Genomic DNA, 26462 nt, shown 5'->3' with positions numbered 1-26462 from the left:
CAAGAAAAGAGCCACCGCCTGCAAGAAAAGATGTCGTCAATGCAACTTCAGTCATATCCAACTCCAGACACTGTTGACCTACCAAAATGGTGCAGATTCAGAGAAAAACGTTCGGATCAGCAAGGCTTTCCTCAACAGGATCTTTGGTTTGAAAAAAGAGGCAGCCATTGCGTGTGAAAAAATCCAGAAGAGAAGAGTCATTGAGCACTTTGCATGATTCTTTGAAAAAGCAGTAGAAATAAGAAAAGGGTAGAAGGCTAACATCGTGACGTGTTGGCATTTGCTATCATCTCTGGTTTGCTTCTTTGAGCAAGGGGTAAAATCCTAGACTGTAACGAGCTGAAAACAAGAAATACAGCATCTGGATAATCAGAGGACCTTGACTTCGCTCCATCTCATCTTGAAATAAAGAGCCATATAAGCAATAGCAGAGTTCTTGGGTGGGATTTATTACAGATTATATATTTGACCTCACCTGGTCTGGGGGGGGGGGCGGTGTTAAAAAGCTACGGCTAATATTCTAAACGTACTTACTTGGAAGACAGCACCATTGAAAGCAGTGGGTCTTCCATGTAAATATATTTAGAATTGGGATTTAAATAATTAAGGGCACAATTCTATGCATGTTTAGACAAAAAGAAGCCCTACAACTCCCAGCATTCCCTAGCCAGCCATAGCTGGCTAGGGAATGCTGGGAGCTCTAGGATCTTTTTCTGTCTATAGGATTGCGCCTTTAGGCGGCAATCCTATACCCACTTACCTGGGAGTCAACCCCTTTGAATTCAATGGGATTTACTTTTGAGCAGACATGCACAGGATTGCACAGTTAACTGATAAACCCACAGTAAACCCAGGATGAACTGTGATATTGTAGGTAACTGTGATATCCAGAGTTTTTATTGTTTTGTAAATGATCACTTTTATTCCAGGATAACAATCCTGAATTAACAACCTCTCATGGGCCATGCAGGCATAACACCTAACCATGTTTTGTTTCCTTTAAACCATGGTTAAGCATGACATCTAACTACAGTTTAGACTGGCTGCAAAGTATGATTTAATGTGGGTCTGCAAACCATGGTTTGCACTTGTTTCAATTAGGTATTATCTGTACTGAGCAAAGTATATTTAAGGTAATTTTCCTGCTTCTCTCTACTTAAAGATAACAAGCATATCTTGATGATATATACCTATAGATCCCCTCCAGGGGCAGGCCTTAGCTTGACATGTTAAACCATCGCTTCACTGAACTGGGGGAGGATCATAACCAGGATCAAGACAGCAAACCATGGACAGTGCTAACCATGGTTTAGAGTTATGTCTGCACCAGGCATAATGTCCTTTGCAATCCTTGGTCCTGGAAAGAAATACTGAAGCAAATCCTGAACCCATCATTCTCTGGCATGCGAATTCCTTGGATTACAGCTTCCATGTCTAGTTGTTAAGAGGGGGAAAGTATGCCAATTCACCCATGAACCACCTGCCAAACTATATAGCTGTTTATTTTATACACATTGGCTGCTATACTCTGCATCCTATAATAATTTCACAAACCCTATGAGAGCGACATCACAAATGAACTGTAGTACAGTAGAATATATCACTAAGATTCTGGTTGCATATATGGAGAAGCAAGCAGTATATATTAATTGCTTACAAGGCAAGCTGTTAACTATTGCCTGTTTCACTACGTTTTACTAAGCAATGATAATATATTTCGCAAGCCAACCTCAAAGTTGAAGCTAAGCAAAAGTGCACTTTGCAGTCCCTCAACATGATCTGCGGAGTACACCTAATATAATGCAATGGCTTATTCCCCCATCCCACATTGTTATGATAATCTAAGAAAGTGTGTAGCCACATATGCTGCTTCACATCTTCTCAAGGGAATCCCACCAGGAGCAGTTGTAAAAAAAAAAAAGTTGGAGCTGAAACAAATTCAAAAGCAAAATCCAAATTTTCAATTTGCAGCTAGTTCACTACCTAGATTTGGCAAAATGCGGCTTCAGATTTTTAAAAGAGTTGTTTCAGAGATATTTTATTTTTTGGGATAGTTCCTCTTTTGAGAAAGAACTTGCAAATGTTATTGTTCAATGTTCAACATTTTGAAATTTGGAACTCAAATTTGGAATTCTTTCAGTCATGAATGTGTGCGACATCTCTCTTCGGCTCTGTTAAAATGGTTCAATGACAGTGTTCGCTGCATATTTAATACCCAGTAAAACCTTTGAAAAACCAAGACAATGCTAAACTTAGAGAAGACCAGAATTGCTGATTCACATCACTGGGCCACTGGTAGCATACTAAAAAAAAAATTAACATGTCAGCTCCCAATGGCGATGTTATGTGCATATGCCAATATGTGCCCCACTTTCAGCATAGGATCACAGTTCAAGAGACTGTAATATCACTTGCTAAAAGCTGAATCATGTACATGGTGGCTGATGGACGCAACCAGCTGGCTGGGATGCAACATTTTAAGTGTCTCCCCACTGCCATAGCTAGCTACCAGCGCATGGTGACTGTGTGATGTGGCCCATTCATGTGTTAAAAATGTAGGGCTTAGTCTTCTCTGTTCATGGATTGTGCCACAGAAGTAGTAAGGCCATATCCAAATCTTCTTAGTCAGATTTACATGGCAATATCCAAAGCCGCCCATGCGCTAGCAGGAATGACCACCAAAAGAATGGGAAGGTAGCGCTTCCTAGAACAGCCAGAAACTAGCCCAAACAAGCATTTCTAGAATGGAACACATCAAGGAGCTCTCAGAAGGAACCACTAGTTTTGGCTAGTTTCTGGAGTTGCTCTAGGAAATGCTAGTTTCCCATTGAGCTAGCAGTTGTTTCCACTAATGCAACGTAAACAGTACTGTCCACAGGTAAGTAGCACCAATGCTCACAGATAAAGTTGTTGTCTAAGTCATACAGCAGATTCCTATTGGGGTACGACTTGAGCGTGAGTTTGGCAAGGCCTCCAAGCTCCAGTTCATCCACTCACTAGATCATCAAGAGCCTTCCAGTGGTAGAAGAGAGAATACATGTCCCTCCCTTCGCCACAGAATCACACCACGTATGATGCAGGCACTCTACATGTGGACAACTTAATCATGTGGACACCCAGTCTGCACAATTCCCACACCTCCACTTGGAGTGGAAAGAATCACACTCACCGGGCATTGGCATGGAGAACCCACACCATACATAACATTGGCTTGGATCTAGACCTACTAGAATGGACTTATTGAAATCAATGGGACCTAGTTTAGTCATGACTTACTTGTCCCATTGATGTCAACTCAATATTTTTCAATGGGAAGTCTGTATATTTGGCTGAGGGTCATCAACTGCGGAGCAATTAATTGATAAGAGATCATAATGTACATGCCTGTGTGAACCAGCCTTATGTGTTACATTAACAGGGATGTGTTTATAGACAATATCGCCTTGATTCCAGATTTAGTTTCCTTCTTAAAACCTTTGCAAGCATGCTAGTGTAATTTTCTTTCTTGAACTCCAACTAGAGCCACCAAATTTAAAACCTGCAACCTGCTGGGCAGACCGGCTTATCTGCCCATTAGATCATGCCACTTTTCTCCTCCTGATAAGAAGTTCGTGATGAGGAGCATCCTAGCAAAAGCTCCTTCTCATGAATCAGGCTATCCAGGAGGTCTTCTTGCCGGTAGTTATGATAAACCTTCAAAAAGGCCAGAATGGTAATTCCTAGCCAAGTCAGCCAGGCAGCCCAGAAGCCAAACTAGAGAGAGAGGGGGAGGGGGGGGGGAGAGAGAGAGAGAGAGAGACTGAGAAATGGGGTGATGATTCAATCAAATAATTCCCAATACTACTTCTATACCATCTGAAAAATGATCCAATACAATGTGCAATCCTGATTATTATAGGATACGTTTTTGACTGAATAATACTCAACATCTGGGGATGCTACATTCTGGTCATTTGTGTCTCAAACTACTGCTTTGTTTTTAAACCCCTACCTTGGTCTGCTGAGTCTAAGGGTTCAGTTACACTTCTCATTTTCAACCCTGGGGTTCTCAGAAGTTCATCAGGAGTTTTGCATCACATTTTCACAAGTGGATATTTTCCCAGTGAAAATAATGCTTTTGGCAGTACCCCCAAAGAGGTCCCCCAAAACACCTCCTCGCTCACCTTGCTCACTCCTTTTGCTGCCTGCTCACAGCCCCAATTAGTTTCTGCTTCAGTACCTTTTTTCCCCCCAATCATTCTTCTTCCTGGGAACAGGGACATTGGCAGACGCGCACTTGGACTGGGCTATGCAATATGTCACTGAGGGCAAGCAAAGCCAATTCAGAAAGAGGGCAATTCATCCTCGGTTGTGACATCCTTACGTGGAGTCATTCAGGGATCACACACAATGAGCATGATTACGACACGATGCCATGTAGCCAATCAGAAGGCTACATGATACCATGACTCAGAGATATCAAAGGCAATTCACAGTGTGAGTGCAATGCTTTCTTCCACTGTCATGCTCTTTTGAGCCCCTCTTCACAGGGAGTGCTTTGTAGGGCTGTGCGGGGACCCCCTGATCAGACTCGGAAGCTGCTTCATGGCTTCAGAGGCAGGCCCGATTCGGCTCGGGCTGATTGGGGGGGGGGGACCCGAGTCAGCCCCGAACCCAAAGTGGGATTCGGATGCCGAACCCTGCTTCGGGTCCCCCCCCCCCGACACCGCCGTGCAACTCCCCAGCTCCTTACCTTGCCACCACCTCCTCCTCTGTTGCCACCTCCTCCTCCTCCATCACCGCCACTGCCTCCTCCGTCGCCGCTGCCTCCTTCTCCTCTGCTGCCACTGCCTCCTCCGCTGCTGCCTTCTCTTTGTCGCCACCTTTGCCGCTGCCTTCCCCACCTTCTTCGCTTCTGCTGCCACCTTCGCCGCTGCCTTCTCCTCGCCGCCACCTTCTCCGCTTTCACTACTGACATGGCTGCTGTCAGCTCCTGAGGCCTGGATGCACGCTGACTCTTCTTGCAGGGAGTCGCCATTTTTAAAATGGCAACCTCCTGGAAGTTCCTGGAAGTTGCCATTTGAAAAATGGCAACTCCCTGCAGTAAGGGCCGGTGCACAACCAGGCCTCAGCACCAAGCAGCAGCAATGGCAGCAGCATAGGCAGTGGCAGAGGACAAGGAGAAGGTGGCAGCGATGACGGCAGTGGAAGAGGAGGGTGGCTCAGGTAAAGACCTGGCAGCGGCTGCATGGCTGGACCAGGGGTGCCAAACCCCCGAAGTGCACCGAGCACTTCAGAGAGCCCCCGACCCACTCCGGGTCACTTCATGCCCCCTCCGCTTTGCCTCAGAAGGGGCTCAAAGTGACCTGAAGCAGCCCGCTTTGACTCGGGCCTCGGGCCAAAGCGGTGCACAGCCCTAGTGCTTTTCACAGGAGGTGAAAATGTTTATGAAAAGTACCCGTCCCCCCATTCTGGCTCAGTGCTAATGAGGAATTCCTCAATAGGAAGATAAGTAACAGCAGACACATTTTCTTCCAAGGCCTAAAACACAATGCTTTTCGATGGAGTCTGTTCAAGCATTGAACAGTCATCATGAAGCACTGAGTGTTTAGGCCTTGGACGTGTTTTAGGCCTTAGGTCTTGTGGGCAGTTGCACGTGTAAACTGACCACAAGTGTCTTTACGTATGGGGGATGCTACTACATTGGCATGGAGATGGCTCTTACTCATGAGCTTATATAAGAACATAAGAAGAGTCATGATGGATCACTTTCTGTTCACACAGTGGCCAACCAGCTGCCCACAGGAAACCCTCCAGTTGGACATGAATGCAACAGCACCCTCCCGCCCATGTTCCCCAGCAACTGGTGTACATAGGCTGACTGCCTCTGTTACTGGTGGTAGCTTATAGCCACCAGGACTAGAGCCATTGATAGCCTTCTCCACCCCACAGGCACCTGTTTGGCTGGGCTACATAGGCCTATTGTCTATCAGCTTGGCTCTTCTGATGTTTTTATGGCTAGCTGACCTTGCAATCCTTTCCAGAGTTACAACTCGTCAGTTCTTCATACAGAGGGGCTTTAAGGAGTATCGCTTGACTTACCTGTGTGATGGCAAACTGGTCATAGAATGCTGAGTTTTCTAAATTCAGCTCAAGATCTATATCCTGCAATTCTTCACAACTAGAGGGAGAAGGCATTTTGGATGAAAGGGAAAGAAATGAAAATAATTTCAGCAATTCCAAATGCCCTTTCTGAGCTGCAGCTGAATCAGACCTCTAAATCCTGTTCTATCAAGCTTCGTTTTCTAGCAGCAACAACAGCCCACTGCTATAGATAACAACTGGATGACAATGTCTTCATTATAAAACAATCACCCCGCTATCCTTGAAACACAGATAAACTTTCGCATTACAGCCTCTCTCAGAGCCTGCCACTGAGCCTGTCAGAGCTTATTGCCGTTTTTATCTCAGGCAAGAAATAATGGAGCAAGGGCCAAAATGTCAACGTCCCTTCAAACACTTTGCCAGCTGTTCCCATTCTGGCCAATTTCCTGCAGATTAAGAAAAAGAGAGAAGCTGTGTGAACATTCCATCCACATCTACATTCTGGAACTAAATTGCAGTCTTCATCTGTCCAGCCTTTTCCACATGATCATGAAAAAAGGTGACACACATGCATTTTAGCCATTGCACAAGACCCGTGTCATGCACGCACACATGATTTTCAGCGGAGCTCAACATCCTGGGTTGTCTCCAATGTTAGTCCTACTTAAAGTAGACCTATTGAAATGAATGGGTCTTTAGTTAGTCATGACTAACTTAAGTCCCATTCATTTCAATGAGTCTAGTCTAAGTAGGACTAACAATGGATACTAACTCAAGTCCCATTCATGTCAATAGGCCTACTCTAAGTAGGACTAACATTGGAGACATCCTGCATGTACTAGACATGGCAGGAGAGACTTGTTGATGGGGTGGTTCCTGTGTTGCTATTTGTTCCTGATCAGAGGCAATGGGTTGCTTTGCGCAACACAGCTGGATCATCGTGGGTTATTTAATCACCCTGATCAGGGGTTGCATATTCGGAATGGCAGTTATTTAGCACATGATGAGCCACAGACAGTACATGCTGGGTGCATACAGCTGCCATTCTGAATATGCAACTCCTGATGAGGGTGATCGAGGGCTGGGCTGTGTCATGCAGACCCAGCCACCATGGGTAATTTGAGGGTTAAACAACACTCACATAACCCTACTACTCATCGAGGATTATGTGAGAGCTAATTAAGCCAATTGAGCTAATTGTGGTTTTAATGTTCTATATATTTTAAATTGTTTTATTGTGTGCTGTTTGGTTTTAATTTTTGTGAACCGCCCAGAGAGCTTTGGCTATTGGGTGGTATAGAAATGAAATAAATAAATAAATAAATAAATAAAGCCTCGAATTACTCAAGAAGGTCAGGTTTGCACAACATGCCCAGCCCCCGATCACCCTGATCAAGGGTTCCATATTCAAAATGGCTGGGTTTGCACGACACAGCCCAACTGCCCATCACCCCAGTGACCACCATGTCATGCAAACCAGATCAATTTGTCTCTGCTTACCAGATGCTATAACAAAGCAAGCAGTGAGGGCTGTTGCCATCACTCCTGCTTCTGGGCTTCTCAGAAGCATCTGGCCAGCCATAGTTAGAAACAGGGGTTCAGATCCAGCAACATGTGAGTAAAGTACTGCTCATGTAAGTGGACGTTCCATCCTCCTCCCCACCACAGCTGCTAGAAGCTACCCCCATCCCCAAAAGGCTGCAGCTGGGGGTCTGTGCAATGTGGATGCAGGGGGCTGTAAGTGGAAGGGAAAATAAGTGGAAATGGGGGAGGCCATTGGTCAAGCAGATGGATTTTCTGATTGTGCAAGAGCAATTAGGATCCCAGCCAGCCAGAAGGCTGGCCCAGATGGATCTTTGCTATAAATCCAGCAGGGCTCCTCTTCTGTCCCTCTCGAGATTAGGGGTGTTGAGCCCCTTTCAACCTGAGGGCCAGATCCCCTTTTGGGGAGGCTATTGAGGGCCACATACTAGCGGTGATTGGGGCTGAAGGCAAAATGGGCCAAAATACCAAAAATACAAGCCTATTTTTGCTTAAATGTCTTACTGCCAGTAACTAAGGCTTAAAACAGGCATTTCAACTTTTTAGAATGTATAAAAAAGATGCAAAAGCCAGGAAACCACAAAACCATCAGAGAAGAGGGGGTGAACCTAGGGGAAGGGGGCATGGCCACCTGGAGAACCCTGGAGGGCCAGATTGGGATCACTGGTGAGCCAGTTTCGGCCCACCGGCCTGAGGTTCTGCACCCCTGGTCTAGGGGTGCACCCCGGACCACACTTGGAATGCTGTGTACACACCTTTTTTAGGTCACACCTAAAAAAAAGACATTACAGAGCTGGAAAAAGTGCAGAAAAGGGCAACTGAAATGATCAAAGGGCTGGAGCAACTCCCCTATGAGGGAAGGTTGCAACAGCTGGGATTGCTTAGCTTGGGGAAAAAGGCAAGTGAGGCAAGACATGATAGAGTCATGATAGAGTTCATTGTCCCCATGTGGGGGACAATGAACCCCCACTTTAATTTATTTACTAAAATAGTACAGCCCTTTCCTGCAAAGCATGTGTTCCTCACTATGCTGTGCCTGTGGAGGAGCATGCGTCTAAGAACATAAGAAGAGCCATGCTGGATGGCCTTTTTTCTAAGCTAAACAATCCCTGGTGTTGCTTGAGGGGAAAAATGCAGATTATTACAACAAGGGGCCATAGGTTGGGGCAGAGCACTTTCTTTGCATGCAAAAGGTTCCTAGTTCAATCCTCAGCATCTAAACGTAGAGGTGGAAAAGAGGCCCCTCTAAAAGCTTCTGCCAGTCAGTACAGACCCATGCTGAGCTAGTTGGACCAGTGGTTTAACTCCATATAAGGCAACTTCCTACAGCGCTATTATTATTTATAAAGATGTTTGGATTTTGAAGGGTGATGATTGTGATTTTGAAAACACTAGCCTTTCTCCAAAGGTTACAAAGAATAATGGGAATGAGAAACAAACGTGCATGTATTGCATAAAGCAAACAAACAAACAGAATACATGGAAAAACCCTAAATCTTAGCTTTAAAAAAAAGCCCTTAACAATTCTTAAGCACCTCCTCTTTTATTATGCCCCACCCACTAAACCACCCATTGACCCACCCACTTTGGCATCACCCCACAAGTATGTCTCATCCCACAATGAAACCCATCTTATGAGCCTCCATTACCTTTTGACATCACCAGAGAAGACTTCAGAAGAAGGGAGCGTTTGCGTGTTTTGGTTTCAGGCGCTCCAGAGCAAAGAGTCGGTAAGATAGAGTCTGCCTACGGATCTGATTGGGGTTTTTTTTTACACAAATAACTTGAATTTCTACTTGGTGCTGTGAAACATTTCCAGGGGTTTTGAGGTGTCAGAAGGCCGCTTCCTTGTCTTGATTGCCTTTCCAGTGTGGTCAGCCATCTTGGATGCTTATCCGAATATTCGATTAGTCAGTCTGGGTTTTTTTCCGAAAAAAACCCTGAGAGAATTTTTAACCGAATATTTGAATAATTGTTGCAGCCCTAAACAGAACATTCACTAATGGCATTTTACAATATATGACAAGGTGCAACATAAAATTAATGCTTTAGCAGTGCAGTTAATCTATATCATATGACATAAAATGTCACATTTTTATCTGCTACCTCATTATTACCCAGAAGATTTTTGCTTTGCTTTTAAAAAAGAGACTTTAATCTCTAAATATTTCTTTTCCAGTATCAAACCTTCAAAGTAGTGGAAGACAACTGGATAATTTCTCAACCATACATTTTAAAATATTGCTGGCTTTTAGTCCTATATAATACTAGTAAATTTAGCTTGCAGTCTGGAAACATATTAGATACACATTCCTCCTTGCTACGGGAAATTCCCCTAGGCCATTTCAAATGTATAAAGTGCCAACTGAACATACTCTAGGGATGGCGGAGAATTCCACCAAGGATTTCAGTGAGGCGGAATGCACTGGCATTCGGCCCCCCAAAATCCATGGCGGAACGGCCTGCCACACCCCCGCCCCCCTGCGGATCCCCCCCGGGACGAGACTTACCTGGGACGGATGTTCCGGACAGTGGCGGCTCCAGCAGCGGCTGGTCTTTTGACCGGCTGCCGCGGCCGCCATTTGCATACGCCATTGTTGGTTTTTTTACCCAGATGTGATAGGCTACGTAAAGACTTACGATGCTTATCACGTCTGGGTGAAGAAAAAAAACAGCATATGCAAATGGCGGCAGCCATTTGCATTCCCTATTTTTCGTCGATTTATCTTACATAAATATTTACGTAAGATAAAACGGCGAAAAAAAGGGGAACGCAAATAGCATAGTGGGCGCTATTTGCGTTCCTTTTTTATTCGCCGTTTTAGCCTATGTAAATATTTACATAAGATAAATCGGCGAAAAATAGGGAACGCAAATGGCGGCCGCTGTAGCCGCCACCATTTGCGTACGCTGCGGGGTTTTGGGGGGGGGGTTAGCCATGATAGGCTACGTAAATTCTTACGTAGCCTATCACGGCTGCCTGGCTAGATGCAAATGGCAGCCGCTACAGCGGCCGCCATTTGTGTCTGCAGCAGCCCGTCCACGGCCAGAAATCTGGCTGCGGAAAGCCCTGGCCAGCTGCTCCGCAGCCTGGCTGCCGAGGATTCCAGGGGGGGAGGACCGGATCGCCTCCCCCCCATCCCCCCCACCACAAAAGATTCCACGAAAAGGTAAGTGGGTTTCATACATCCCTAACATACTCAACCCTACTGTTCAGTCCTTTTTGTAGTTTTGACTTAACATGGAATCAAGACCAGCCCTACCATTAGGCAAAATGAGGCAATTGCCTCAGGTGGCAGATGTTGAGGGGCAGCAGTGGCAGTTCCGCCTCCATTCCTCTAGAGCTGCCAACCATTCTCCTCAGCTGGAGGACAGGGTTTTGTGTGTCACGTGGCCTGACCTGTATCCCTACAACTAGCCTGTTGTCCTCAGGTGTGGTGGAGGACACTGTCCAATCATCAGTGTCAAAGGAGAATCCAACTGCCAATCCAGTTTGCTTCTGTACATGGAATGTAGTGGGGGGGGGGACATTTTTGTCCTTGGCTCAGGCAGCAAAATATCTTGGCCAGGCCCTGCATGGACTACTGCCTTCTGTTATGGTGCAAATGTTATGTCCCGAGAGTCCCAGTTTCAGTCTATTCTAGAACTTTCCTAAGGTCTTTGGCCATGTGTATATTTCTTCTTTCTAAATAGCCTGGAGGTAGCTTAACCATTTGGGGGTGGCCTTCATGTCCTGCATTTTGCTCCTTTAAGTTTGCAGTGATTGGGGTCTCTCCTATCTTCTGCATGTCCAAATTTCCACATGGTACAGAAATAAGGAAACATTTTTGGGATACACACTAGGCCTGTTTGGGTGTTATGCCTGAATAGAGTACAGGGACAGGCATTAAGGATTACAGGGACACATGTGCTGGCAATGCCCCCCAATGTCCTTCCATGCACCAGCCCTGCCCTCTAAGTCCCTGACCTCCCCTTGTTGAGTAGAGAAGTCTCTGCAGAAGCTTGAACTCCTGGGGAAGATTCTACTCTTGTTCAAGAGAATATGAGTAGAAGTCACCCACAGATTTACCCACTTAACATCCTCCTTACATGTGTTCACCCATGCTGGCTGGGAATTATGGGACTTGCAATCCAACAGATCTGGAGGGCACGAAGGTGGAGAAGGCTGCTATACCCTATTCTTGCATTTCACCTCAATGGGGCTAGTGAATCCCCTATTTGGAGGGAGATGTATCAAAATTTGACTTTCAAATTATTCCAAATGTTTTGTCTTGGGCTGTTTAGTAAATTATTCCAGCCGCCTAGAGTCACGTGGAAGTACCCTAACAACTTTGTTACATGGGGAAGGGCCTTGAAATGTTGATTCCACCACCACTACCTTACGAATCATAATCCCAAATGGCGACAGTTCGTGTAGTACTATTTGTTTCTTAACCATGAGGCATTCTGCACCTAAGATTAGCCTTCTTCAAGCTTTCCAGCCTCATGTGATGATGGGGAGAGTGGGGACAAATGTGTTGGCCCCACGATCTCCATCACATCCTCACCACAGGCTTCATCACCTTCCACACATCAGGAAGGGAGCCTCTTCAGTGGGGAGTAGGCTCCCCGCACAGTGAGAGTCTTGAGTAGGTTCTTCACACCCCGTCAGGGTTCTAATTTGGAAAATCAGGGTTCTAAATTGTAAAAGAGGGCTCCCCACTTCAGAAGTGAATCCCTCCAATGGATGGAAGGCAATGAAGTCAACAACAGTGACGCAACAGACTAGGCAGGGCCAGGGAGTGCACCTCCAGTGGGGTAGCGGAGACAGGGCTCTTGGGGTCAAAGGGCTGGGACTTTTTGATTAGCAAGGATGGTGATGTCGTCTGCCCCACCCCCTGAGATTTTCCTGTCTGGTCTGAACTTAGTTGCATTCCTCACAGTAGGTGGGGGGGGGGGAATGGATTTTCCCAACAGCAATATATGATTGTGAGCTATCCCTGTTGCCATGTAAATTATTCTGGGATGGCTTGGTCTTGAATGGGCAATTAAGATCCACTAGCCTGACAAAACAACACAGAGATGTACACAGAGAGAGGGAGCAACACAGCTGCCTGCATTTGGGGGCTCTCCTTGGAATCGTGGCTATGAGAGACTGTCATCATGTTCAAAACGCACCACTGTTGTGCACCACCCCTCCCAGACATGACTGGAATCACACGAGGGGGAAATGCCTGATTAGGGCTCCTGTGAGTACCTAAATCCAGATGCCATCTGGAAGAATGCTTGGCTATGGTTGCTGAATGAGTAAGCAACAAAACTCGCAGTATAACTAGGGATGTGTGAATCCACCCCCGTCCGGGTTCTCTGGGTGCCCACACAGCCCCTGCCCCTGCTCACCACTCCCCGGACCGTGTTCGAGCCCCTCCTGTGCTCGGTGAGCAGCCTGCACTCACCCCAGCAGCCTCGTCACGCTCCACGGTCACCATTTTTGAAAATAAAATGGCTATCGCATTTGCAAAAATGCACATTTTGCGATTGCCATTTTATTTTTCAAAAAATGGCGACTGTGGAGCTCGACAAGGCTGCTGGGGTGAGTGCAGGCCACTTGCCGAACACAGGCAGGGGGCGAGCAAGGGCAAGGGCTTGGGGAGCAGGGCTCAGGGGTGTAGGAAGGGGGTTTTCACTGGATTCCCAGATGGAATTGGGCACCCATGCCATCCCTCAGTGTAACTCAGAGGCCCAAATTCCCAGTCCCTTAATCAGGATTCTAAATATGCAATTCAAGAGCTAGAAGATAAAACCTTCAAAACAAAGCCCCAACCATGATAAGTGTTGTATGTGTAAAAGTTAGAGCTGCCATTCTGAGTACAAGTCTGGCCTCCTGTTTTTCTCAGAGTCACACAGAAGGGAGAACTTTGGGAAACTCCAATTCTCCCATCATAGTGCCAGGCTATAGTTCTTAAAGGCCCTGGACTAAGGAGGCCGGGTCCCCTCTTTTGTTGGCCTTGCTTTAGCAGATCATACATTTAGAGAAGCCTTCCCCATCCTGGTGGTGTCCAGATGTGTTGGAATGCGATTCCCATAATTCCCAGCCAATGGCCACGCTGGGTGGGAATTATGGGAGTTGCAGTCCAACACTTCTGGAGTGCACCAAGTTAGGGAAGGCTGCTTTAGAGACTCCAGGTTTTACCTCTTCATGCTTGCATCCCTCGCTTTGATAACGACATTTCATTTACTGCTTCCCCTTTATCTGCCTCGATATGCAAACGGAGAGACGCCCCCCTTCTTCGATATCAGTACCCACCTATTTGGCATGCTTCCTTTCTCGGTAATAGCATCACACCACATGTTGAAGCCAACGCTCACAATAGTGCTAGCGATAAAGATGATGAAAACGACAAAGGCGCTGATTAGCAGATTCAGGAAGGCATAAAAGAAAGAGCTGTGGAAAAAAAAACGGGTGGGAGGAAGAGAGAGAGAGAGGAGAAAGGAAAGCTCAGCTCATAAAGCCACATCATTAATCTCTCTAAGCTGCATCAGTGGCAAGATTGCACAAGTTCTGCTCCACACCAACCAGAGAGGGCTATTATAGTGCATGCCTTGGATTTCCAAAACCGGGGGGTGGGGGGGGAGAGAGTTGCTAGGCACTGAAAAGATCCAGAGCTCAGGTCCATTGGACACAAATCTGCATAAAATCTGCCTATGCAAATTGATATCTATATACACCCATTTGGAAGTCATTGTTGTTGTTTATTCGCTCAGTCACTTCCGACTCTTTGCGACTTCATGGACCAGCCCACGCCAGAGCTTCCTGTCGGCCGTCGCCACCCCCAGCTCCCCCAAGGTCGAGTCCGTCACCTCCAGAATGTCATCCATCCATCTTGCCCTTGGTCAGCCCCTCTTCCTTTTGCCTTCCACTTTCCCTAGCATCAGCATCTTCTCCAGGGTATCCTGTCTTCTCATTATGTGGCCAAAGTACTTCAGTTTTGCCTTTAATATCATTCCCTCAAGTGAGCAGTCTGGCTTTATTTCCTGGAGTATGGACTGGCTTGTTGCTTTATTTCCTGGAGTATGGACTGGTTTGATCTTCTTGCAGTCCAAGGCACTCTCAGAATTTTCCTCCAGCACCACAGTTCAAAAACATCTATCTTCCTTCACCCTACCTATTCAACCTGTACGCAGAACACATCATGCGACGTGCTGGGCTTGATGAAGCCAAGGCTGGAGTTAAAATCGCTGGGAGAAACATTAACAATCTCAGATATGCAGATGATACCACTTTGATGGCTGAAAGCCAGGAGGAGCTGAGGAACCTCATGACGACGGTGAAAGAAGAAAGTGCAAAAGCTGGGTTGCAGTTAAACCTCAAAAAAAACAAGATTATGGCAACCAGCTTGATTGATAACTGGCAAATCAAGGGAGAAAACGTGGAGGCAGTGACAGACTTTGTCTTTCTAGGTGCAAAGATTACTGCAGACACTAACTGCAGCCAGGAAATCAGAAGACCTTTACTTCTTGGGAGGAGAGCAAAGACAAATCTTGATAAAATAGTTAAGAGCAGAGACATCACACTGACAACAAATGTCCACATAGTTAAAGCAATGGTATTCCCAGTAGTAACCTATGGCTGAGAGAGCTGGACCATAAGGAAGGCTGAGCGAAGGAAGATAGATGCTTTTATTTACATTTCACAGGAGGCAAAGAGAGCCCATTAATTTCTCATTCAAAAGATCTCAAATAGAATGCACTCTTCAAATGATTGGCACCCTGACCCAGATCATCCAAAAACCAAGGGGAAAAGTTCTTTCTAAGCTTAATTGCCGTGCAGAGAAAATTCTTGGGGGGGATGGGGGGATCACAGCATGTGGGAAGGAGAGAATTAACCCTTTCCTCTCTAGCTTCAATCCTCCTTGAAAAGTGTCACCTCCATGGCAACTAAGCTGAGAAAAAGGACTGGCACCAACGGACACTCAGAGCTCTGTGAAATAGGTGCAGAGCCCTGGGAGATCGTTTCTGGGCCAGGCTTAGCAACTTCCCTCACCACGACACCTGGCTGATGATCTCCCTTCCCCTCAGTGGGTTCTGTGTTGTGTAGGCATAGCAGAAAAAGAAAGAAGCAGCCCTCCTTCCAAACACACGTAATGGTGTGGAGGATTCAAAGGCCCCCAAATACATGAGGCCCTTTGGCATAACTACCCAACTCACAGATCCCTGGCCTGGTCAAAAAAACCAAAACCAAAACCCAGCCACATCTCCAGAAGACCCAGCTGAACTGTCAGTTATTCTAGTCCTCAAGGACTATTATGCAATTATTGTCAGTTATTGTCAGCTATTATTCAGTTATTGTCAGTTATTATTATTCAGTTATTGACAGTTACTGTCAGTTATTCTAGTCCTCAAGAACTATTATTCAATTATTGTCAGTTATTGTCAGCTATTATTCAGTTATTGTCAGTTGTTATTATTCAGTTATTGACAGTTACTGTCAGTTATTCTAGTCCTCAACCTACCTACCTGTGTGAGAGAGTACATAAGCAAGCCACGCTTACTTTGAACTCTGTCCCCTTAGGGCTGGATGTACCTGATCTCGTCTGATCTCAGCCAGCTAAGCAGGGACAGCCCCGGTTAGTACTTGGATGGGAGACTGCCTGGGAATCAGGCTTCCTGCACTGAGCAGGGGGTTGGACTCGATGGTCTTGCAGGCCCCTTCCAACCCTATGATTCTAGGATTCTATCCCTCTGCAAGTGTAGACTGAGCCTTAGCCTTTTTAACAAGGAGCCATGGCAAAAGGCTCAATCGATTTAATTTGGTCCTGGAAATAGTCAGAAGAGAACAGGTTACCGTGGCACATCCCAAATTTCAAAAGACTGTTTTCAGCACTCAGCTCATATAACCTCTGAAACACTAAACATTCACTTGGTGCTAAGACAGCAAAATCCAGATGGTACACTCCTTGCTTTTTTAGATTGGTACTCACAGATCTGGGTTTAAGAGGCTTTTCCCATCTCCTCCCTCCTCCTCCTGTGGTTTAGGTTACAATTGCTTCCATTTAACCTATACTTTGATCACACGCTGACTTTCAGGCACGTTACAACATTTTATTTTATTTTTAAGACGGACATCTTAAGTTCAGTTTTGGGAACATTTTTTTCCCCTCTTTTCACTGAATAAAGTACAGATGCTGAAGTGATGGAGGGAAAAAAATTATGACAACCCCGAACCCGTGACTGGCATCTCAGGTGGAAAGTCTGAATCAGCCCAGCCACCTTCCAGGTACGCTCAGTCACCTAGGAATCCCCATGGGAGACTGCAGAAGGCACAATCAAATAGTAATACAATTTACATCTGGGACCTGTAACAAAATGTTGCAGTGTAGAGTGCTCCCATTCAAGGTTCCAGCCAGCCAGGCCCTCTTCCAGGATACTCCAAACCATTCCCCCACACCTTTTCCCCCAGCAGTCTGTTTCTGCAGCTGCTGAGAAAGCTTAGTCCTCATTGGGCTATTTTGAGGGGTTTCCCCTATTAGGGCACCCCCCCTTAAAGATGTTTTGTACTGCCACAAACCTCAGATTTTCCTGCTGAAACCTCCCCCTTGTGCCTGGGTGGTGCTATTTTGATTGCATATGGAATGGCACTCCTAGTCTGAACTTCAGAAATAGAAGGGAATGATGACTTGAAGCCAAAACACTGCCCTTTCCAGTTCCCTGCAACCCTGCTTGAGGAGTTGGGTTCTGGAAATCGTTGGACCCAGCTTAGGAATATAAGGCCATAATCTCCAAAACCTTTTCAAACTGAGGATCGAACTTTGACCCAAACTTAGATATGGAGACCCCACTTCTTTTTTATTTACCTTGGACAGTATTCAGCTGTGTCATTCCATTAGCATGAATGATGTTGTGCTAGCGGAAACTAGGTCCTGAACTATGCACAAGGGAAGAATCCAACTAAAGTTACATCTGCGCGAGCACAGTTGCTCAAGCAGTAGTGCATTATGCTTGTGCAACCAGTTGCACATAACTTTTGTGCAAACCATTGTGCAACCGGTTGGGCATTATGTGTGTACAACCTGTTGCGCAACCATTTGCACTACTGCTTGCACAACCAATTGTACAAGCATAATGGACAACCGCTTCTGCGATGGAAAGATTCAGCAGAGCCCTGCTAGCGCTACTTGAGTTTGCAGAACGACACTGTTGGATATTGCCCCATATATTTATGAGGGCTACGCACAGAACCCCTGCTTCGCTTTGGATGCCACTTCAGACCCTCCAAAACAGCCCCACTTCGACTCGGACCAATTTGGACCTTGTCCACTTCGACTCGGTTCTGGATCTGAAGCGAGATTCGGATATCCAGATCACTTGGTTTGGGCGCTTTCCCACTGACTTGCATGGGAAAACACAAACAGCCATAACTTTTTCAGTGTTCTTGATAAGTACATGAAACATGTACTTTGAGAGAGCTTCAGCTATGGGGCAGTATAGAAATGCAATAAATAAAAGTAAAATAAACATGGGGGCCACCTGCCAAATTTCAGACAGTTTGGCCTAGTATTTTTAGTGCTAGGTGCAGCTGAAATTTGATGTTTTCCACAAAAACTCTCAAAGCAAAGAGCTATACCTCTCAGCCCAACACTGCCTCCTCCTGATTCCTTGGCTGTCTATAGTCATGTTTCCCCACAACAGAAGGAGAAGCTAATGGAGGAGTACTGGATTTTAATTTAATCAGCTTTGCTGCAATGTGGTCCATGTAGGACTCCGCAAGCAGGTTCTCTGGAGCAGCAAAAATTGCTTCACAGAACATACTTCCTGGTGGGGTTGTGGGTTGGCGTGAACATCATCTGACTGGCAGGGGCTGCTCAACCAATAAGAGAAGCTTCCCCCCTCTCCCCCTTTTCTCGTTTCCTCTGAAAGTCCAGATGCACCTGCATTTCAGGAGCAAGCCTCATGGACCACAATGGGAATTATTTCTGAGAAGACACACATATGTTTGTGCTGGGAAAGAGAGCAGTAAACACAAAGATGGAAACCAGCCCCCATTTTAACCTGCAGTATCCCTATAATGAAGAGTCAAAGTTTCTTCCTAAGGCAATAAACCTTAGGAGAAAAAAACCTTCTCCTCAAAGGAGAATCGGAGCCTTGAGATTGTGCCTTACCGCAGTTATGGAATTTGGACTTTAAACTGTGCCATGTCAAATGAGGGGAATCTCTGTAAATTCTGTGGGGATCAAGAGGGCAAGCCTCAGTGACCACAATGGGAGTTACTTCTGAGGAGACACTAATAGGTTTGTTCATAGAATAGTAGGGTTGGAAGGGGCCTATAAGGCCATCGAGTCCAACCCCCTGTTGTAGGAAAGAGAGCAGTAAACACAAAGACAGAAACCAGTCCCCATTTTAACCCACAGGATCTCTATAACAAATGGTCAAAGTTTCTTCCTAAGGCAATAAACCGAACGAAGGAGAAGTGGAGCCTTGAGATCTCTGTGCCTTGCCAACTGAGGGGTTAAATTGCTGGTGGAAACACCCCCAAGGACTGCTAGCCATCTCCTGCTCACAAGGAAGAGACAGCTAGTGAGCGGCGGGGGCATGCGCCCCGCTGCTGGTCAGCTGTCCTTGACAGCCAACCAGGTAGGAGGAGGGGGAGGTGCACACATAGATTTATACACAAAAGGTGCTGTGAATTGCCCATATACTCAAGATTCACAGCACTTTTTGCATATTAGTCTATGTGCACAGAGACTTCCAATCGCCATGTTTTTTAAAAAAACATGGTGATTGCAGCGGAGGTGGAGAGACCAGCAAGCAGAGTAGGGGCTGGGGCTGGGGTCTGGAGAACCTGGACAGGGGTGGGTTCTCACATCCCTAAGTAACACAACCAGAATGATCTCTGACTCTGAAATGCAGCTGTTTTTCTCCAGTTATTCAGTCTTCTCCCCTCCTCCACCACTGTCACTGATTGGAGATTGCTGGGTTATGTTCAGTCCTGATTTGGCAACTAGAGTTTCCGTTCACCAAAGCTCCCTCCCTCCTCCTCCCTTCCACCCTCCCTCCTTCTCAACCCCCCGCTGAACTTTTTCAAGTTGATACTTTTGGCGCCAGGCTGTCTGGGTTGCTCAGAATGGATCACTGAGTCAGATGAGGCGCTTCATATACAAGCCGCTTTGCTTTGGGGTGCCTTGTTGCTATTGTGCTTTACTTCGTATCATGCAGAGGCACCTCCAAAGCAGCCCGCTTCAACTCATTATTCAGGCTTCAGACCAAAGCAGTGCACTGCCCTAATACTTATATGGTGAGACTGCTGCAGTTGCAACCCACTTTAGATCAGGATCCCACTCTCAACCCACCAGCTGAAGACCAGTGAGAGAATGAAGGTGCTCCATAAGTTTAATTCTCCTTTTTCAAGGAGTAAACATGTTGGCACCAATAAGTCATTTTCTAAGAATTATTGGAAGGATATCTTATTGGGGAGTAGGGAAGCAACTAGAACTAATTGTTCACTCTTACCACTATGAAAAGGATACACATGCATGCACACACGCGCACATGCACACACAAGCTATTTTAAAATTCAGGGAGACCTATTCACTTGAGAGATTAGGAAGAATTTCCTGAGTTGAAGAGCAGTTTATGAGTAAAATAAGAAGTCGCAGAAGGTGGAAGGGTCTCCATCCTTGGATGTTTTGGTTTTCTTTCATTTGGTTTTCCTTTCATTTTCCAGACAGCATCCAAAAGGACATTGATGTACGTCCTGATAAGCAATGTCACCAGCTGGATGCCCCATGTACTGTAGGCCCTTCTCCGAATACCATCAGTGGGAGATATGCACTCTGCATTTACAAAGGAGAGGGCCTTCTCTGTGTTGGCCCCCCAACTTTGAAGTGCCCTTCCAAAGGAGATTCGACGGGCCCTGACTTCAGGGGCAGGGGGGGGATGGCACCAAGTTAAAACCTTTCATTTTTGTCCAGGCATTTTAGCATTTTAAGTTAAGCATTTTAAATTTAAGTTATTTTTAAATGGATTTGATTGTTGTGTTTTTGCTGGGCTTGCTGGTTGAAGGGTTGTTGTTATTTAATGGCTGTTAAAGTGTAATAATTGTATAGTTTTTATCTATGTATTTGTTGTTGAGATGTAGTAATCACCAATGTGGATGCCACCAATCTGAATAGCTTTAATAGGCAGGTGGACAAATTCCTGGAGGAGAAGGCTTATCAGCAGCTACTAGTCCTGATGGCTATATGCTACCTGCAATATCAGAGGCAGGATCAGAGCTACTAGTCCTGACGGCCATATGCTACCTGCAGTATCAGAGGCATACAGCAGTTGCTGGGGAACATGGGCAGGAGAGTGCTGTTGCACACATGTCCTGCTTCTGTGTTTCCTGTGGGCAGCTGGTTGGACACTGTGTGAACAGAATGCTGGACTAGATTGACCCTTGTCTGATCCAGCATGGCTTTTCTTATGTTCTTATGTTTGCTTTTAATGTTATGTACACTGCCCTGGGATCCTGTGGATGAAGTGCGGTCAATACATTCTAAAATAAATTAATGAATGAATAAAAATACCATAGGACCTACCACTCATGAGTCAATGTATTGGAACTGTTCACAAGACTGGAGCGAGGCCTTTACGTGCTTAGGGGCACAATCCTATGCATGTTTAGACAGAAAAAGTCCTACAGTTCCCAGCATGCCCCAGCCAACCATGCTGGCTGGGGCATGCTGGGAGCAGTAAGACTTTTTTTTCTATCTAAACATGCATAGGATTGCACCCTAGGGCTCTTATAGGAGGTGAGCCACCTGGACTCAGGGGGAAAAGGTTGCTACTGAAGGAAGAGGAGGAACTTACTTCCCAGAATGGGGATGAGATCACAAATTAAACAACTCAGGAACAAAGTGTGTGTGGCGGGGGGCGGGGGGATGAAAGGCAGTGCAAGAAACAAGGAGCCAGAAGGCTCCATTGGAATGAATCAGCAGATATAGACAATGTATCATGGATGTTCAGCCATGGCATGCCCACTGTTGGGGGAATCCTAGAACATCTCTCACCCTTCTCTGCCTCTGTTGTTGCTGCCTATATTCGAGCAAAAAGGGCAACTCATAGCATGTGGCTTTCCCACTCAATCATCATCATCACCACCACCACCACCACCACCACCACCACCACCACCATAACTCTGTTATAAGGGCTGAACAGGCAACACAATGCAACCCAGGGCCATTGTAGGTCATTGAAGGCCAGAAAAGGAAACAATTAATTTCGACATTTATTTCAGCCACTTTTCAGCTGTAGTTCCCAAGGTCCCTTCCAGAATAAAAACATTAAACGCCAGCTAAATCGCAATTTAAACAAATCACAGAGAGCTGCTGAAAAATCCTGCATCAACTATACAAAACTAAAAGGCTGGGACAAATAAAAAGGTGGTGGAGGAGTGTTTCACTTCCCATCCAAAAGAAAAGAAAGATGGTGCACCAGGCTTCCCTGGCATAGGAGCTCCAAAGACAAGCAGCCATAACTAAAAAATCCCTGTTTCCCCCAATCACCAGTGGCCTTACTCCAAGTAGTGGGTGGACTTAGAGCAAGATCTCTGAGGCTGATCTTAAAATCTGGGCAACTTCATTCAGTAGCAAGTAGTCCTTTATGTACCTTGGAACCAAGACATTTGAAACTACCTAAATTAAGCACCATGATGGCCAAAATAGTATAAGCTTTGTTGTTGTTGTTCAGTTGTATCCAACTCTTTGTGACCCCACGGCCATAGCACGCCAGGCCTTCCTGTCCTGCGCTTTCTCCCGGAGCATGCTCAAGTCTATATTCATTGCATCGGTGATGCTATTTAGCCATCTCATCCTCTGCTGTCCCCTTCTCCTTTTGCCTTCAATCTTTCCCAGCATCAGGGTCTTTTCCAGTGAGTTTTCTCTTCGCATTAGGTGGCCAAAATATTTGAGCTTCAGCTTCAGTATCTGTCCTTCCAATGAGCAGTCAGGGTTGATTTCCTTTAGGATTGACTGATTTGACATCCTTGGAGTCCAGGGGACTCCTAAGAGTCTTCTCCAGCACCACAGTTCGAAAGCATCAATTCTTCGGCGCTCAGCCTTCCTTATAGTCCAGCTCTCTCAGCCATACGTTGCTACTGGGAAAACCATAGCTTTGATTATATGGACCTTTGTCAGCAAGGTGATGTCTCTGCTTCTTACTATGCTGTCTAGGTTTGCCATAGCTTTCCTCCCAAGGAGCAAGCTAGATGCAGACAATAGTCTGCTAGTTAGACATCTATGGTTTCCATCCTACCTGCCTCATCCAGTTCATGTTGCAGTGGTCTGGGTTTCTTGGGAAAAAGCTGCTTCATAGTTTGTGGCATGTTGAGCTAAACGGCCATAAATCTCAAATGGCAGAAATAATATTAGCAGCACTGTAGACACATATCTCCATGGAGATTAATTATACATTCTGTTATAAACTTGTGGGTTGGTTCACTTGCCCAAATCATCTGCTAAGCAGACACTGGTGTGTTGTCTGTTTCTATGTTCTTGTTCTGATTTGGCTTCAGACTGATCTGGGGATTAATCCTAAGAAAATGGAAGGCTGCCCACAGTTGGCGACATGGATACATAAAATATGAACACCACTCAGAGAGAAATTGCACCCCGCCTTAATAATCAACAGGAGGCACTCAGTGCAGCCAAACACTTTGGGGTCTGGTCAGTACCTCGATGAGGAACCATCTGAGAACACCATGGGTAGAACTAAATTCATTCATTTCCATGGGCCTACTCTAAGTAGGACTTTAGTTGGATTCTACCCCATGCATTTAGCAGGAACTTGAGAAAGGGACTTCTTAGTGGCTGCACCCCAAATTTGGAACTCCCTGCTAAGGGAGGCTCATCTTGCCCCCTCATTGATAGGTTTCCAACAACAGGCATCCCCCTTTTTACTTAAATAGGCATCCAGCCTATTTGGATAGGCTGAGCTGATTGGTTCTTTCTCTGCTGCTCTGCATTTTAACCTGCATTTTAAAATTAATTTTGTTTTCAGCAGGCTGCCATTTTTTTTCTGGATTTATTGTGGTATTGCTTTTCTGTCTCTGTGGATTGGCTATTTTTATGGTCGTTGGTTTTTGTTTTGTTTTGTTTTTTACTGCTGTTAGCTGCCTAGGGCATTTTTTTTTTAATGGAAAGGCAGAGTATCAAGGCAACATGAAAATAAATAATGGAAGAAAGGTAGGTTATAAATGTCATAAATATATTACATAAGAATGCAATGATTTGACATTGAAGGATTCTGCCCTTACTGAGTGTGGGTTGGACCATCTGAGCTTGAGATGCATCATCTCTCTGAACTCCCAACTCTTAGTTCAACCTGTGGCACCTTCTTAACACCTTCTGGCCAGGTGATGTTCAGATCTGGTGCAGGTTGAGATATATTCTCCGGATAGGCTGCCATTTGATGGTGATGATTTTAACATTTGCAGTAGTTTGGGCTGTTTCATTGGCTGTTGGTTTGGGGTTTTTTAATATGCGCGTTGAACTGTTACTTGTCCAGACCACTGGAAGAAGGAAGGGGGAGCTAGATGTCAAAAATGAATCTATCATGTCTAATAACGCCACTGGTATTCATCTGATGGGGTGTCGCTCTGTGTAACACACACATACAAAGAAAACAAAGATCCCACCATAAATGATCTGCAAAAGCTCTTTCAAGTTTCCCAAATGAAAGCCAAGGAATAGAAGAGCCAGTTGCTTTCACTGGCCAGAGCAATAGGGTGGCCAAATTGGTTTTTGCTGGCCAGAGGGATAGGGGGAGATCAGACAAGATAGGGCTCACTCAACAGAACTGAAACATTTGTGATTTAAGGTGCAACCCTTAAATCACATGGCTGTCTGGGGAATGCTGGGAGTTGTAGGGCTTTTTTCTGCCTAAACATGCATAGGATTGCACCCTTAATACACACCCACCTCACACCTTTAGGGTAGGGAGTGCTCTACATAGAAGTTGGCGACATCACCATCAATCAGTTGTGTGCATGTGTTTGCCTTGTTCAGTTTTTCGTCAGTTATGTATTTTACATTTTTGTTTTTACATCACCTGCAGAGCTCCCTGAGCAGAGGGGCGATCCAAGAATATACCAAGTAAGGAAAGAAACACGTTGCAAAGGGCCAGTGTGAGCATGGGTGTACATTTACAGCCTACCTTCGGCTGGAATCCTCCACACCCTTGCCTGAGAGTAAGCCCCATGAAATAAAGGGGGACTTTCTTCAGAACATGTATTATATAAAGAAACGGGCGCTCTCACCAACCTGATGCTGTCCAGATATGTTAGACTACAACGCCCAGCCAGCACAGGGAATGGCTGGGGGATGGCGACATAGCTGGTTGGGGGATGCTGGGTGTTGCTGTGCAACACACCTGGCGGGCAACAGGTTGGGGAAGGCTGATGAAAGGGGCACCACCCTGAGGCAAGCAAGCCTTGGGGACAGCACCAGTGGAGGCTGGTGGCTCCAACGTCATGGGGTGGTACATCCGCTCTGGGTTTCAGTCAGAACTCTAAAGGAGCTACCCAAGGTGTGGAACCCTGTCCCCAAAATAGGCTCAGCACCTTGGGTAGCTCCTTCAGAGTTCTGACTCGCTCTGACTCAAACCCAGAGCGGATTCACTGCCCCACTGACATCGGAGCCACCAGCTTCCACCCGCCCGCCCGTCGTCCCCCTCCCCACACACACACACACACACACACACACACCCTTTGGCCTTGCGCCATGCCCCATGCACCTTCTGGGCCCCAGAGAGGGGCTCTTAGGGGGGAGCCCACTTCTTTAGCCTGATCCCTTCCTCATCCCCCCGCCCTGGCTCAGCTTCCCGTCCCGGCAGGGGCAGCGGCGGGACTTACTCCTCGTGGCCTTTGCAGAGGAGGAAGAGGGTCCGCCAGGCCTGCACTGCGGCGAGCAGGAGGGAGAGGAGGCCGGCGAGCAGGCTGAAGCGGCAGGCGGACTCGGGCCCCCACTGCTGCACGGTGAAGCGCTGCCTCTCGGCCGTCAGGTTGGCGTTGAGCCACATGCCCTCGGTGAAGAGCAGGCAGCGGCCGTGGAAGTCGTTGCTGTTCTCCGACAGCGGCACCACCACGATGAAGCTGAAGAGGAAGGCGAGGAAGTAGCCGATGCACTGCGCGAAGAGGAAGTTGCTCAGCGGCGCCATGATCGCCGCGCGCCGCCCGCACGGCCGGAGCCCGAGCCGCTCGCCGCCGCCGCCGCCGCCGCCGCCAGCCCGGGAACGAGGGGGCGGCCCGAGGACGCGCAGCGGCAAGCGCGCCGCCGCCTCTTCCCCCAGCAGCTGCCTTCCCCGTCCGTCTGTTTCCCACCTCCTCACGGCGCGCGCCGCCGATACATCGGGGTGGGGGGGCGCTCGAGGGGTGGGGGCGGGGCTTATGGGGAGGTGGGGCTAGACCTGTATGACCCACACGTGGGGCTGACTTATACCGAGGCAGGTCCTGGGCCCGTCAAGCCCCGTATCGACGACTCCAGCCTCCCCCCACGTGGCTTCCCCTGCAGACGTGGTGGGCTGCAACTCCCATCATCCCCAACCAGCATGTCGTTGGGCTGCAGCTCGCATCATCTCCAGCCACCAGGGGGTTGTGCTGCACCTCCCATCACCCCCAGCCAGCGTGATGTAGGGCTGCAGTTCCCATTGTCCCTGAACCAGTACAGCTGGCTGAGGTTGATGGGAGCTGTAGTCCCACTATGTCTGGAGGGGCATCAGTTTGGGGACTACTCCGACTGGCTCCCCCGCGTGTGAGCTGGTCACTGATGCTGGGACCTTCAAGCAGGCAGGGACGTCTGCTCTGCCCATTAGGCTGTCGGCCC

The 26462-nt window shown here is 46.8% G+C and overlaps 1 protein-coding gene across 1 annotated transcript; it reads right to left on the bottom strand.

The window, feature by feature from the left end:
• Positions 1-428: 428 nt before the first annotated feature.
• Positions 429-25989, bottom strand: TMEM179 (transmembrane protein 179). The gene is made up of 4 exons (XM_084837527.1): positions 25493-25989; positions 13913-14050; positions 6082-6160; positions 429-3753 (listed from the first exon to the last, which is right to left on the bottom strand). Exons 1-4 carry the CDS (start codon positions 25795-25797, stop codon positions 3574-3576), a joined length of 702 nt encoding a protein of 233 aa, XP_084693653.1. The 5' UTR covers positions 25798-25989; the 3' UTR covers positions 429-3573.
• Between the last annotated feature and the right edge of the window lie 473 nt (positions 25990-26462).

This window comes from Heloderma suspectum, chromosome 1 (assembly GCF_057233095.1).
Source record: "Heloderma suspectum isolate Gila_16-S chromosome 1, 16-S_ref, whole genome shotgun sequence".
NCBI classification, from domain to species: Eukaryota; Metazoa; Chordata; class Lepidosauria; order Squamata; family Helodermatidae; genus Heloderma; species Heloderma suspectum.
The sequence above is the reverse complement of the archived record's forward strand: the minus strand, read 5'-3'. Positions and strand labels throughout refer to the sequence as shown.

What these genes read in the sequence shown, in the direction of transcription:
- TMEM179 (XM_084837527.1), bottom strand. Translation starts at nt 25,797, where the DNA reads ATGGCGCCGCTGAGCAACTTCCTCTTCGCGCAGTGCATCGGCTACTTC. An exon ending in AAAGGAAGCATGCCAAATAG is followed by an intron (nt 6,161 to 13,912) that starts GTGGGTACTGAT and finishes TTCTCCCTCTAG; the next exon opens with TTGTGAAGAATTGCAGGATA. An exon ending in ACCAGTTTGCCATCACACAG is followed by an intron (nt 3,754 to 6,081) that starts GTAAGTCAAGCG and finishes CTCTCTCTCTAG; the next exon opens with TTTGGCTTCTGGGCTGCCTG.